At 33.5% G+C, this 16,457-nt stretch overlaps 1 protein-coding gene across 11 annotated transcripts in view; it reads right to left on the bottom strand.

The window, feature by feature from the left end:
* LOC128226779 (stromal interaction molecule 2-like) overlaps positions 1–16,457 on the bottom strand; it is a 51,099-nt gene that overhangs the window by 19,457 nt on the left and 15,185 nt on the right. For all 11 annotated transcript variants that reach the window (XR_008259728.1, XM_052936833.1, XM_052936831.1 and 8 more), the window contains exons 3-10: positions 11,703–11,817; positions 8,500–8,611; positions 5,289–5,404; positions 4,676–4,850; positions 4,025–4,115; positions 3,425–3,514; positions 2,482–2,649; positions 1,803–1,903 (exon numbers count right to left, since the gene is read on the bottom strand). Coding sequence is in view for 10 of the 11 variants with exons in the window: in XM_052936833.1 (XP_052792793.1) it covers positions 1,803–1,903; positions 2,482–2,649; positions 3,425–3,514; positions 4,025–4,115; positions 4,676–4,850; positions 5,289–5,404; positions 8,500–8,611; positions 11,703–11,817 (968 nt within the window). In the remaining variant the exon portion in view is untranslated. The remainder of the gene's footprint in view (positions 1–1,802; positions 1,904–2,481; positions 2,650–3,424; positions 3,515–4,024; positions 4,116–4,675; positions 4,851–5,288; positions 5,405–8,499; positions 8,612–11,702; positions 11,818–16,457) is intronic.

Below are 16,457 nucleotides of genomic sequence, written 5' to 3' on the forward strand. Positions count from 1 at the left end.
ACATATCTTTTGGGGATTGTGGTAATACTCATTCAAATAAATAGGATTTCTTTACAATCGTCAAACAATTAAGAGCAGTAACAATGTTTATATTATGTAGTGTAATAGTTATAATATGATATTTATATTATGTAATGTAATATTGTTAATGATATTTATATTATGTCTTGTAATATTGTTAATGATGTTTATAGTTTGTAGTGTAATAGTGTTAATGATGTTTATAGTTTGAAGTGTAATAGTGTTAATGATGTTTATAGTTTGTAGTGTAATAGTGTTAATGATGTTTATAGTATGTAGTGTAATTGTGTTAGTGATGTTTATAGTTTGTAGTGTAATAGTGTTAATGATGTTTATAGTATGTAGTGTAATTGTGTTAGTGATGTTTATAGTTTGTAGTGTAATAGTGTTAATGATGTTTATAGTATGAAGTGTAATTGTGTTAGTGATGTTTATAGTTTGTAGTGTAATAGTGTTAATGATGTTTATAGTATGTAGTGTAATTGTGTTAGTGATGTTTATAGTAAGTAGTGTAATAGTGTTAATGATGTTTATAGTATGTAGTGTAATTGTGTTAGTGATGTTTATAGTTTGTAGTGTAATAGTGTATATGATGTTTATAGTATGTAGTGTAATTGTGTTAGTGATGTTTATAGTTTGTAGTGTAATAGTGTTAATGATGTTTATAGTATGTAGTGTAATTGTGTATGTGATGTTTATAGTAAGTAGTGTAATATTGTTAATGATGTTTATAGTATGTAGTGTAATTGTGTATGTGATGTTTATAGTAAGTAGTGTAATATTGTTAATGATGTTTATAGTATGTAGTGTAATTGTGTTAGTGATGTTTATAGTATGTAGTGTAATATTGTTAATGATGTTTATAGTTTGTAGTGTAATATTGTTAATGATGTTTATAGTATGTAGTGTAATTGTGTTAGTGATGTTTATAGTTTGTAGTGTAATAGTGTTAATGATGTTTATAGTATGTAGTGTAATTGTGTTAGTGATGTTTATAGTTTGTAGTGTAATAGTGTTAATGATGTTTATAGTATGTAGTGTAATTGTGTTAGTGATGTTTATAGTATGTAGTGTAATTGTGTTAGTGATGTTTATAGTATGTAGTGTAATAGTGTTAGTGATGTTTATAGTATGTAGTGTAATAGTGTTAATTGTGTTTATAGTATGTAGTGTAATTGTGTTAGTGATGTTTATAGTATGTAGTGTAATTGTGTTAGTGATGTTTATAGTATGTAGTGTAATTGTGATAGTGATGTTTATAGTATGTAGTGTAATAGTGTTAGTGATGTTTATAGTATGTAGTGTAATAGTGTTAGTGATGTTTATAGTATGTAGTGTAATAGTGTTAATGATGGATATAGTATGCAGTGTAATAGTGTTAGTGATGTTTATAGTATGTAGTGTAATTGTGTTAGTGATGTTTATAGTATGTAGTGTAATAGTGTTAATGATGTTTATAGTATGTAGTGTAATTGTGTTAGTGATGTTTATAGTATGTAGTGTAATAGTGTTAATGATGTTTATAGTATGTAGTGTAATTGTGTTAGTGATGTTTATAGTATGTAGTGTAATAGTGTTAATGATGGATATGGTATGCAGTGTAATTATTTGTTAATTATGTTTATTGTATGTAGTGTAATAATGCTTAAAATGTTTATATTATGTAATTTATTGAGTAAAATAACATTAGTTATGTAATAAAGTGTAATTGATGTCTAAAGTATGTAGTGTAATACAGTTATAATTATGATTATATTAAAATGATGTTTTTGTTACATTACCTTGCTTGCACAATCCGTTGATCAATATTGTCTATAGAGTTCCCCTGAGCTATTCTTAATGTGCCTAAAACTCCTGTTCTTTTCCGACGGATTTTTTCACACTGTAATGAAATTTTTTTAAAGGAATATAAATCCAAAACTCCCTACTCTTTGAGTGAATCATGTGCGAAGGAAGTTTAAACTAAAGTGCCGCAATGTGACGAAACCAGGTTTCTCATATTGTAAAGAGCAGCAGCCTTATCAAGGAGACTATATTATGAACTTCCTGTTTATAATTGACATAATTTAAATATGTAATAATTATACTAAACTTTTCCAGACAGAGTTCTTTCACAGCCTGAAACAATTTAGAAATCCTTGTTTACCTCAATTCAGTCTTGTTCATGTGGGAATTGCTCAAGTTTTTAAACATGCAGACATTACCCCTTACATAACTATGGTAATGAAAAAAGAAAAACATTATGCAACCTCATAATCATCATAAATTTGTAATCCTCAACAGTAATGTTAATGCCATTTATCCCCTAGGACTCCTTCAAGAAAATGCAAAACTAGATCCTAGAAATATAAAACAAGGCATTTTACAGACAGTGAACTTGACAGACAAACACCAAAAAGACCATTGCAAAATGATATAACATGTTATCAAGACAACACCCACACATGCATGTATACTCACAGCCTCTTTTGCAGTGCCAAACTGTCTCTGCGCAGCCTGTTGTTTGGCCTGAAAATGTTGCTGCTCCAACTCGAATGTGTACTGTAGCCACTGTTGAAGTTCTGCAGGGGCACCGTAACTCCAGTGGTTCTCTAGTTCTTGCTCAGCTTGCAACAATGCAGCTCGTAGCTGAAATGGTAGGTAACACAGAAATCATCACTAAAGCTATCACAGATGAATACCCGGTAACCCCAGATGATCACCAAACGTTGTGTTGTGACTTATAAACTAACCAACATTGCTACGACGTTTCATGATTGTAGGCACAATACTTTTGGCGCTACATGCGATACACAATTTTTCAGACATTTTTACTTCGTCAAGAGCTTAAACTTATGTAATTATTTACAAATTATCCCACGTCAAGGGCCATTACTTTCATTAGGCAGACTCAAATGTCAAACAAATTGCAGGTGCAGGACTTCCCACACTGAACAACATTCCTAGTTGGTTTCAAAAGTATAGATGCAATACATTTGGAGCTACTTGCAAAACAATATTTTTTAGCACCTTTTGGACTACCGGTAAGTCAAGGGCCATTATTATCATATAAAAGGCATGGTGAAATATCACACAAATCGTACAATTTCCCATTCAAGGTTCATGTGTGTAGGTGCAATACCATAGAGCTACATGCGACACAAGATTTTTTAGAGCACTTTTAACCAAGTCAAGGACCATAACTATTGTTAGCCCAAGTGAAATGTAAAATAAATCACATGTGCACAACTGCCCATGTAGACCAACATTCATACGAAGTTTCATGAGTGTATGTGCAACACAATTAGTGGTACATGGGACACAAACATTTGAGGAGACACAATTGGTTGCCTTAATGCTTGGACAGAGGCTATGAACATTTATATATATTATATATTGAATAATTAATTATTCATCCTTGTACCTCAGCAAGTTCCTGTTCAGCCAACTGGAGTCGGGATAACTCTTCCAAGTTACTGCCCTGCCTCTCATTCATTAGCTCTTCTGCTCTTTGCTGAAAAAATGTGATATTACTTGAGGAAAGAGGATTCATGAATTCATATTTTTTGGCTACAGATTGATTATGACAGTGTTTCATATTATTTTTGCCGTTAACTTTTAACTTCTTTGATTTCTTTTTTATGAATTTCCATAAATATGATAAATCAATTGAATTGAGAATGAAAGTACATTTATCTACAGTAAACTGAGTTACCATTCCCTTTTTCTTCCCCAAAATAAATGTATCACTGATATATCATTTAATGTCAAGATTTCATACAATATACAAATTTTACGACAAAAAAATACTGTATAATTATTTTCATGGTGAACCAATATATAAACATCACCATCTAGTTGTCAACATTTTTTGTTTTAAAAGTTTATAAAGCTCTCACTCACTTCCTCAAGGGAGAGTGGATATTGTAAGATGTGAAATAAATGAGGATTAACTTTGGTTTTCTCTATTTCCTCACGCTTACTTCCCCAAGGGAGACCATATTTGTAAGGAATAAAGAATCACCTTGGCTTTCTCTATTTCCTCCTTATATTTTGTTTCAATTTCCTTTTTCTCCTGCACAACCACATTCTGGACCTCTTCTGCTTTCTGTAACCTAAAGAAAATGGACAAATATCATTAAATGTTCAAATCAAATCATACTGGTTACAGATAACATCAAACCTTTCATATATAATTCATATACTGTAAATGTCATATTAAACACACTGGACATTTGAGTGAGTTTTTTTATGCTAACCAAGAACCATTTTCCCCATTCAGTAAACTTTTGAAATCCGTCCTATGTGATGATCAGTCATGTATAGAGTTAAAATTGTCTTGCATTTTTAAAGAATTTTGAATAATTTAATGTTTTTGAATGGTAAATGGTTAATTGATGGGACGTGTTAAAATTTCAATCAGATCGATGGGACTTGGTACACATGTGCACATTACCAAACCTGATGTTTTGGCAATGATCAGGGGTTGGTTGCTCAAAATTTCTGTTTAATTTATCCGATTGTTGCCTTAATCATCCGTTAAATCCATAACTGACTGTTACTTCAAGGTCAACAAAATTGCTGTTGCTCTGGGCTATGACAGTACTGAAATCTTCTTGAAAAATTAGTAGACAAGCTTCTTAAACATGAACATATAAATGGCGGCATGGCATACTTTTCGTTCATATCTTGTAGGGAGTCTTCGGCCTTCTGTAGAGCATCTAGGTCTGCCATCATTTTCTTCATCTCTTCCTTAGAGTGCTGGTTCTGTCTAAGGGCGAACCAGAGACCACATACAGCTATAACCAGCAGAGTGGTCAGAATAATGTCCTTCATGTAATTATGTGGCTCTGGACAGAATAGAAGAAAGATGTAGGAAATAATGTTCTTATAGTGACATTGCATGTCAGTGATCATTGTGGTACAAATAGGAATTGTTTACTTTCAAAGGACTGTTCTAGGACACAAGTTATTGTAAGCATTTGGTATTGGACACCCGAGGTTTGACAAGTGGGTTTTCTTCAGGAACTCCAGTTTTCCCAATAAAACGAAACATAATTCCATCAAGACTGGTTAATTGTAAACTTTAATGTATAATTTTCATCACAATAGTTGTAAATTATGTAAAGTCTAAACTAACCATAACTTGATAGATTATTAGTCCTATTTTTATTAAATTTAACTCTTTCTAAAAAGAAACTAAGTAAACATACATTTCAACATACATTTCAATTCCCTCTTAATTCCCAGCAGACAGAAATCTTTACACTACATATTTAAGAACATACTTATGCTTGGTCCAAACAGGACAACATCCATGGCCTTTAGGGAGAGTTTTTTCTTGTTGACTGTGTTCCGGATACCAAGGCTCTGACTCAGGTAGTGGTGGGTGTTCACTGCAACCCTAGAAAAAACAACATTAGCCATTGTGTTGACTGTAACAAAATATGTCTGTCCTAATTTAAGGACGCCAAATTTGGTTAAAAGTGGTTGTTATTTTAAGGCAAATTTAGTGAGCAGACACTAAAGATATTTTTTGCCAAATCAAGGGTCATAACTCTGGAGTGACTGATGTGACATGGCTGGCTATTAAACCTGACCAAGGTAATAGGTAAGCAAATTGTGTTGGCTGCTTTATTTAAAGCTGCACTTTCACAGATTTCACGTTTTTACAGCTTTTAAAAAAAGGTCTTGGAACGGACCAATTCATGCGAAAATACATGTAATCCAGTGTGATAAGACTGCTGACAAAAATTAGATCGCAAATTTTTATATTTAAGTTCCAAAATTGATGTTTTATGCATTTTTCTTAAACCGCTAGTAAAGCTTTTAGCCATAAAACATTAATTTTTGAACAGAAATATGAAAATCTACGATCTGATCTTTTGTTAACAGTATTTAATCACTGGTTTGCAGATATCTATGCAAAATTTGCTCATTCCAAGACAAAAAATAAAAAAGTTGTAAAAGCGGTAAATCTGCAAACTTTGTTTGAGAAATTAACTTTTTCTATAAAATCTACCAACTAAGAATATGAACAGTTACAGAAACATGAAATATGCCCACATTTGGGCATATGCTGCTGGCTCATAAGATAAATGTTGAATAACATGTTATATGATATAGGTACGCAGCTGCGGTCTAATATCATACAACTTTAGTTATGGCTGAGACATTTTCTTGGTACGTAATCCATTTTTTGAACATTGACTTGCAAGTGATCTTGACTTCATAGTGTAGAAACATACTTTATGAGTTACATGCCTTTCCACGATGCTCATCAATTCTGTTAAGTCTGAATGAAATCCAATTAATGACCGAGAAAATGTTGTTACTGACAGAAGGACAAATAAAGTGTATCAATGTAGCCAAGAACATTTGATCCAATCCTGACTGCAAAGTTCCAGAAAATGTAATTTACAATATGTTGACCATATCTTCTCAGTCCAGAAAGTGATTTGTAATTCAATATTGGTAGGAAAGCATCACAGAAGATGTGATCTGCTATTTTCATGAGCTCCCAGTTATTTTAATAACAAACACCATACTGACCTTCAGATAAGACATTTTTGGGGAAAACTGCAATTTGGTATAAATGGTAGGACTGATTATAAAGTGTTACAAAACCATGAAATGGCCTGTATCAAGGTCAAGCAGGGTTTTTTTACATCATGATTACTAGTTAGATCTTATTTCAACTCCATTTTAAATGAAGCCTGTTGATACAAGCAATTAGCATCTGATTTCATGATTAGCAGTCGACCAGAACACCAGATGAAACTTGATTTCAAACAGTTACTTCAGAGGTTACTCTTAAACTGCATCTAAGTTGTGTTGATTTCAACAATACCAGCACAGTTATAATAACTGGGTTCAAGGAATCTTCATTTAAGTTAATTTTCATTTTTCGCAATGATTTTTTTTTTTAAGTTATTTCCATTAATTATGGGTTCTGCTAAAATGTGTGTGTTCAACAGGTTTATTATAAGAAAAATAAACTTTCATGAGCAATATGAGATCTTGTTGCTTAACAACCAGAGATTTTGAAATTAAATGTTTCCAATATTTATGACAATAAGATGACTACAATAGGCTCAAATGACATAAGACAGTTATATGTGCATCTAAACCTATAACAGTGAATACCAGTGATAAATAGATCACAGAAGAGCTGTCACTACATGGCATGTCTGAAAAAAGGACGAATTTAAGACATTTTTGGATAAACAAAGGTGAATTGTATCAAAACAAGAGCTGTCGTAAGACAGCGCGCTCAACTTCGCAGCTTTGACTTAGAAGTGAATACAATAACAATGTAATATTACCACGTTTGGTCTATTTATGTCAAACCTAACTAAAATTATTCAATACATAAGGTGACTTTGATGCTGCCCTCCCACAACCCGAAAAATGACGCAAGTCATTCAAATAACTTGATTTCCCATTATGAAAATGTGGTAAAGAATATATAAATATGCCTTTCAAAAGAAATTAAAATAAAATTTAAAGAAAATCAAAAAAAAATCAAGGGCCATATAGTATAGCCCTCCTAGTTTTCTCTTGGTAAAAATATGGTTAAGAATGTAAAAATGTCAAAAGAAATTAAAAAAAAAAAAGTTTCAAGGGACATAATTTGTATTTAGGGTTAAAATGAAGTTATGTTTCTTGTTGTAAGTTGGTCGTAAATAATTTTGAATTTTATTAAGTGCATTGAATGAAAGGTATAGAAGTTTTTTTTATTAAAATCCCAACTTGCCCTTAACTTTTACTTGCCTAAAACTTTAACCTAAGTCAATCAGGGGCCATAACTTGTATTAAGGATATGGAATTATGTAACCTTATTGGGTGATGGTCCTGAACACGTGTGTGAAGTATTAAGTCAATTGAATGAAGGGTAAAGAAGTTATTAACCTGCCCTAAAACTTTAACCTAAGTCAATCAGGGGCCATAACTTGTATTAAAAATAATATGGAGTTATGTAACCTTATTGCGTGATGGTCCTGAACAACTGTGTGAAGTATTAAGTCAATTGAACAAAGGGTATAGAAGTTATTAATAAAACCTAACCTGCCCTAAAACTTTAACCTAAGTTCCATAGTCAATCAGGGGCCATAATCTGTGTAAAGAATAATATGGAGTTATCTAACCTCATCATGTGATGGCCCTGAACAACTGTGTGAAGTATTAAGTCAATTGAATGAAGGGTATTGGACTTACAAGTGAAAATCCCAACTTGCCCTAAAACTTTAACCGGACGCCGATGCCGGGGCGAGTAGTATAGCCCACCTATTCTTCGAATAATCGAGCTAAAAATTGATGACAGTTATGGAGAAACAAATCTTCATCCCAATTCTGGTGTAAATAATCCCCTTCAAAGAGAAATCTGCCTTCTTTTGTATTTTGTCCAGCCTCCTTTTCGAATCCAATTTACACTCTTGTCATCTCACCACATGTCATCCTATACTCTTGGCAGCAAAGGTTAGCTTTAAAACCACAAACCTGGGCAGTCTGGACCCATTGATGCCCTTCTCCCTGAAGAGTGGGGCATACTGCGGCATGTCGACCGATGAGACGAGCCAGTCGACCACATCTTCCACTGTCCAATTGTATACTGAAACAGAAGTAACAGTCATGGTCAGTTTCTCCTAATTGGAGTCTTAATTTTAACTAAGAATTTAGAGTCAAAGAAGACTTCAAGCCAATGCAATTGTGTAACCATTGTTCTCAATCTTTCAGTGTAGGAGTATAATGGCCCAAGGTGAATATTCATGATGCGCAGGCACAAAAGCTATAACAATACCATGATTTTTTTCTTTCAAAAGACAGATTTCTGCGCTAACAAGAGCTGTATTGTCAGACTGAAATAGAATTGACAAGTTATAGGATTTCAAAATGTTCTATAATCTAATTTGAATTTCCCCTTATGGCAATAGTCTTGTTTTATGTGTGCATTCCATCAAAAGGAAACAATGTACAAGGACCTAAAGTTGTCACTTTCCATCCCATTTATAAGAATGGCATCGTCCGTTTTCAATTTTTTAATACCCAGCTTCTTTGCATTTCATAATGGCATCATTCCTTGGCATATAAGTGCTCAGACATTGGATATAGATCTTCTATTGAATGAGCAACAATGCCATATGCACACCAGGGGTCAGCCTGTGGTCATTGAGATTATAATATCTTCCATGGCCGCTTGTGTAATATAGGTTGACCCCAACTCTAGCATAGGGTGTTTTGCAGAAACGAGGTTTACTGAGTTTCAACAGAACACCCTGCCCAAGGGTTGAGATGAACCTTTCTTGCATACCGGACGTGTGTTTGCAGTCATGTGACCACTGCTGGAAAAACCCGTCTTACATACCCCATGTAAGATGAGTCACGCGCAACAACGCCCCACTTCTTATTTCATTTATTGTATGGTTTATGAAAAGTAAATTATGCCATTTCAATAAAGCGCAATCAAATATATATGTTAGCAAGACTTTTAATTAAAACTAAATATAGATAATTGTAAAAAATGCTTTTTTTAGTAATTAAAATTACCAGTCTGTACGAAAGTTCGTCGGACCTCACAGCTATATTGTAGGCCCGCTTGTCCGGCAATAATTTTTTAGGCAAAATGATTTAATAAATATGTGTCAAACGTGTATCTTGTTAATTTGATTAACTAACCTATGTTTACTTTATCAACCAACTTAATCAGGGCGTTTATCGACCCGAGCTCCACGGGTTTTGACGCATTCAAAATCGTTAATGACCTGAAAATGAAGCGTCATAAATTTGTAATATTAATCATTTGCAAGACATGATCTAAATGTCTTTTTATCAATTAAAGTCAAGAGCAATTAACACCCGCAATGACAACTGATTATCGATCTGGAATCTTATCGGTTTCCACGTTAATTAGCAGCACTCAAACTCAATGATGTGATAACTCCGCCTATTATGCAAATTAACGGATACCTTCTGCTTTTTCACTTAGTACGATGGTTTAAAAAACAACAATGCTTAAATATATTTTGTATTTGTTTTTTAAACCATGTCTATATCAGTTTAAAAAATGTATATATGTATTAGTTTTTAATAGATCATAATCCTGTACCTTGCAATGCCATCATACGACAGATGAAAACTATAATTAAGAAGTAAGACCATGTATTTAGAAAAACACGGACAATGACGCTTGAAGATCTGATTTTGACTATTGAAAATCAGATTTTAAGAGTCATTGACCATTGGGTTTAGACCCTGTTGAAAGCCCTGACTTTCACAAAAATGTACATAAAATGTTTGGTCCTGCAAAAACTGGTCCGGTCCTGCAATGTAGACTGTATTGCATGACCTCCTGTCCTGCAATGTGATAATGACTTTCGTACAGACTGAATTACTGTGCTCTATGACGTCAGTAAACAAAGTCGCACGTGCCTTTTGGTGTAATTGTACAAAAGATCGTTTTCTACATCATTTTTTCCACAAATTGATAAATTTAGATATGCAAGAAAAAATATCAACCATGATTTTCCGGTCCAGATCGAAAAATCAGTCCCTCGGGCACGTTGCGTGGCCGGTAACTCGGCAAGCCTCATTACTGGCTACGGGCCTCGGGTCAGATTTTTCTATCCGTACCGGAAACACATGATGGATACTTATAATCTGACAAAAGTAATCATGGTAGATGCTTTTTCACCCACCTCAGTTACTCAAAATAAAGTAAAAATGTATTCTAATTTATGTTTTAAAACATAATTGCAATCATGGCAGACAACTTTGGTGTTGTTAAATTTGCATAAACTGACAAAATAAAAAAGACGTATTATATTAATGTATCCAATAGTAGTCAACTGTACCAAAAGTTGTCCCTAAGTTTTAAGGCCACAGATAATTTTTGACTGTCACAAGGGGATGAATTTGAACTATATAAATGTTAGGTTAGATGCAATCAAAACGTTAAGCAAAATAAACCTTATCATGACTACATGCATTAAAGCAGCTTTGGCCCAATCATATTAAGAAAATGGCTTACTTATAGCCCCAAGTTCAAATTCAGAGAAAGTACTAGCGGCAATTCCTCAATGATTAAGAAATTGTGATTGCAATTGAATAATTTAGAGGACAGATTTAAGTTTTAAACAATAGTGGTTCAAACAGTTTTTAAGCATTATAGCCAGAGGAAAACAAGGCTGGAAATAAAACTGACAACTTTAAGACCTAGATGTTCTTAGGTCCTTGTACATAACTCATGCAAAATATCACATATCACTTCATAATTTCACAAAAAGGCTTAAAATCATAACTTGAACTATTTGAATAAATTAAGATGCTGACTATTGATTTCAACTGTTTGTTCTTGATGAAATTAAAGGAGATAAGTGAAACTCACTGTTTTATATCGAACATGAATAATGCAATACACTTCAGAATAATGTTATGCACTTTGAATGTTCTATTCCCACTATAAATACGCATGAGGTAAGATGTATAATCCTGAACATTTGAAATAAAACTTTCTCACAGTCTATATAAATATTTTCAAATAAACCAAAATATTTTAAATCAATTCTTTATTAAAGAAAAACAGTTTAATTTCTAAATGAGATTATGTTTGGCTATAACAAAATTATCAAATTTATTTCTTTGCCAACATATGATAACTTATATCCTTAAACACACATATGTTCATGCAAGCCCGGGTTTCAAACCTAGAGATCTTTTCCATGCATTCCACAAGTCCTCAACGCTGATTTTATCGTCTTTTCCGTGAAAAATCGACTGGCGTTCAAACCCATCTGTGTTTTGTAGTTCTTCTTTGAAGAACTGAAATGGCAAGTTAATATATTAAGAGAAATACATTTTTAAAGCTGCACTCTCACAGATTAATAGCTTTGTCTTTGAATGAGCAAATTTTTGCGTAAATATCTGTAACCATATAATAACTGGTTATATATATGGAAATATAACTGCTGACAAAAGAGCAGATAGCAATTTTTATAAATAAACATTGGAGAATTGATGTTTTATGGCTTTAAGGGGACAGCATGCTGGACTATACGCCGCTTTGTCTTAGAAATGAATACAATTATGATGTGCAAAAGCTGGGCGGAGTAGTATAGCATCCTTTTTCTTAGAATAGTAGAGCTAAAAATGATATGTTTAACAGTTTTCCAAACAATTATGACTGAATTGAAGGCATTGATACTAATATCTGCTGAATCTGAGACAAAAAATAAAGGTCAATAACTGCGAGAGTGCATCTTTAAGCTTTCAAATAGGCATGTTTCTATAGGTTAAACACTATGAAAAGGAATTTTACATCATACTGGTAAGTTTGCAGTGTTTTTTTTGCCCTTTTTGGGGTCAAAATTTAACCTCATTCCCCTCATGAAAACATATATATTTTTCCCCTACCCAGGTTAAAAAATCCCATTTAATTGTGGTTTTTTTCAATTTTTTTAGAAGTTGACTGCTTTACATTTAGCAAATGTATCAACAAACTGCCATTCATGTATCTGTTGATAAGTTTATTGAATAAAAGGATTGGAAAGAATTAGTTGAACATTATATGAATCATCATAGTATTTTTCCCCTTTTTGCCAAAATGACAATAATTTCCCCTATCAAAGGGCCTCACCAACATTCCCTTAAAAGAGTAAAAAAATCCACACTGGTTTGATACTGTATTGACACTTAAACAACCTAAGGCATTTATATCAACATTTATGTATGCAATAAATATGAGGTAATCACTCAAAGTAATGAAGCATTGAAACTATTTTCGATCACCAAAGGTTAATCTACATAAAAGACGCTTTAACAGTGATCAAAATCCTTGATTGTTTAAACAACTGTTTTGACCCAACAATATATAGGAGCCATCTGAGTGTTAGCCAAAAACGCATAAAATTGATCGCTGTAAAAAAAAAATGTTCATACTCAGAATCTAGAATTACTATATCACATAATGGTACCATACAGAGCTACAGATCAGGGGAAAAATGGTTTGGTTAGGATTACATCCTTTAAATAAGAGGCCCATGAGGGCCTATGCTCTACTGGCATGGCTCTTGTGGTCATTTTCAATCCAGAGCATGTATGTATGGGTAATAGGCAACAAACATATAGTTCACGTTTTGTGTTTGGGTTATCTAAAAACATTGCATGTTCAACATTTGAGGACAGAAAGTGTTGTAAGCAGATAATTTGCATGAACTATATTAATATGTGCCAAGTAAAGGTCATCTGATGAAAAAAATTAATATTTGCTTTCAAAACTGTACTTATGGTCAAAATTTCATTTCTGTAGCTTTAAAAATAAAAAAGTTGGTCAAAGTCAAGGTCATCCTAGGACAACATTGATGCTCGTTTGCAAAACTGTACACATGGTCAAAATGTCATTGCTGTAGCTTTAAAAATAAAAAAAAGAAGGTCAAAAGGGGTGGGGCCAGCTTTTGCCCCAAGGGCTTGATTTCAACTGGTTTTGTTAGATGGTCATCATATGATGCTCCACAACCAATATCAAAGGTATGAGCCTTGTGGTTTGAATCAAGAAGATTTTGAAAATATTTCTTAAATAAGTCTCTAGGAAACTTCTGACCCCTGGGGCAGTGCCAGTCTTGACCCCAGGAGCATAATTTGAACAACCATGGTAGCGGACCACTAAATTATGCCTTATTCAAACATTCCCAATTTAGTCAGTATACCAAAACTGTGAACCCTGGGGGATGGCCAATAATGACCCCAGGGACATAATTTTAACAAACATTCACAAGCAATTGGGTTAAGATGGATGCGCGAACACACAACAAGATTTTCAAACATTTCCGAATTAAGTATACCAAACTTGTGAACCCTAGGGTGTGGCCAGTAATGACCCCAGGGGCATAATTTAAACAAACATTCACAACCAATTGTGTTTAAATGGATGCGCAAACAACAGACATTTTGGCCAATAGAGCTAAAAATTGGCCTTTGGCCTTTCAACAAATTCAAGGAAGAGTAATTCACAAAATCAACTGCAGAACCAAAAAGCAAGTTGTCTCTCTTTAATCCTAGACTTTACTGTACATGTAAACTTGGCTAAAAATAGACTTCACTCATGTAGACTTGGCTAAAAATAGACTAGCTAAAAATAGCATTTTTTTACTTTCAAGGCCCATAATCTAGGTATGCATGGACAGATCTGGCTAGGAACCAAGCTCTGATCGATATCTGAATACTGTACAAGTTTCATTGAGATACAATCAAAACTGAAGACTGTATCGAGTTCACAAGCAATTGTTTACAGATGCACGCACGGACACAAGGACGCACATACGACGTACACATTACCATCGCATAAGCTCTTAAGGCCTATGGCCAGTAGAGCTAAAAAAGCTAGTAGGGTAGGTATGGTTTTTTTTTTAAGGCTTTGTCATCAACTTGTTTCTGTTTTGTTTAAACCAACTAACTATAGAAATGGTAGGTTCGGGGCCTGTTTTGTAGGTAGGATCAGGTAACCCGAACCATTCCAACTCCTACCCAGTGATTTTCCTTGATGCACATTGAGTTTTATAATATGAAGGAAAATAATCTATGTGTTTTTAACAGATAAAGTTCTGCATATGATAAAATTGAATACATGTATATTTGCATTTGGATGTGACAGCAGACTTGCCTTACACTTTATTGAATAAAACCAACGTGTAAAATAAACAACAAAATTACAATAAGCCATACAGTTCACATAAATGAAAAAGTTGTCTGTAGCTCTGTACAAGTATATTGTTGATAAAAGACAATTACCAAACTCTTTATCAATAACAAAATCCCAGGATTTTCCATTTTAATGTTAAATATAATAGGTAAGCTCACGAAGTCATAAGATTTCATGTAAAACAATTCAGCCTAGGCCTAAAAAAAAAATACATTTGGTTCGGGTTACCCGACCCTACCTACGGAATAGGCGCCGACCCTACCGTTTTTATAGTCAGTTTGAAAAAAAAATTGAAAAACTAAAAAAATAATTTCTTTTTCTTTTTTTTTAATTGCTTTTCAATATGTAGTTTAAAACCTCAAATGCTTATACAGAAGCTAACTTTAACACCATTCTCCAATGATGAAAATGACATTCTTATATAAAGCCTAATAAATTTTTTTTTTTTTAAAAAGACTACCTACCCTACCTATTTTTGAAAAGGATGTAACCCTAACCAAATCAATTTTTTTTAGGGCCTAGATCCAGCAATTAATTCTTCTATGTGTTATCTCACCTTTAACAAGAAGACACATTTGGGTAGCACAAAGGCAAACAGACTATAAAAACAGTAGGGTTGGCACCTATTTCGTAGGTAGGGTAGGATGAGTATGAATTAAAATTATATTTTTTAGGCCTTTGGATACAATATGTCACTTTCACTGTGGGCCCACTGAGCATTACTGAAAGATAAGTATCTTCCATGGCCGAGAGTGTAAAACAAGGTTTCCGCAGAACACCCTGCGAGGAAGTTGGGATGAGCCTATCTTACATGAGCAGCTATGGTAGATGCTTTTTCTCCCACCTCAGTTAATCAAAATAAAGTAAAAATGTATTTTTTTGTTGGAACTCTTTTGTGCATAGTGAAAATAATGTGCATAAGGATATGTGATAATTTGTGGTCGTCATGGACTTGCATGCAGTGATTCAAATTATATAAATAGTCAAACCATATTTTAAAATAGTTCTGAGGAGAGTCCAACATGATTTCTTAAATTGAGCATGAAAACTTTTTTTTGGTGCCATTTGAAGCGAAAAATAATTAATATCAAGGATTTTAAATATTGCCTCAAAACTGGGTTTCCATGATGCTGAAGACAACGGTCTTCAACAAGGAAGGTAATTGTGTGAAGACAATAAAAAAGAATTTCCATATGGCTACTTGTTTTATCTTTGCCCTTGGGTTAGATTATAGGTATATCTTCCATGGCCGAGAGTGTAAGATAGGTTCATTCCGACCCGAGCGTAGGCTGTTTTGCGGAAACGAGGTTTACCGAGTTTCCACAAAACACCCTGCGTGAGGGTCGGGATGAACCTTTCTCCCACTTCAGATAAGTAGATCCAATAATTTAACCATGCTAGAAATTCTTATCTTGCCCACGGGCGAAGATAAAATGCCCATATGGAACTTCTTTTAATGGTCACCATATTGTAATTACCTCCTTTGTTGAAGACTGTCGTCTGTAGCCCATCATGGAAACCTTGTCTTGTGGCAATATTTAGAAAGCTAGTTAATTATTTCTCGCTTCAAATGTCACCAGAAAACAGTTTTCATGCACCTTTCAAGAAATAATGTTTCACTTTTCTTAGAACTATTAAACTTATAAAGACCCATCAGACCATTTACATACTGAATCACTGCTCGAATATCCATGACAACCACTAATTATCGCATATCCGTACGCAATTATCTTCACTAAGCACAAAAGAGTTCCAGCAAAAAAAA

This window comes from Mya arenaria, chromosome 3, assembly GCF_026914265.1.
Source record: "Mya arenaria isolate MELC-2E11 chromosome 3, ASM2691426v1".
Lineage (NCBI taxonomy): Eukaryota > Metazoa > Mollusca > Bivalvia > Myida > Myidae > Mya > Mya arenaria.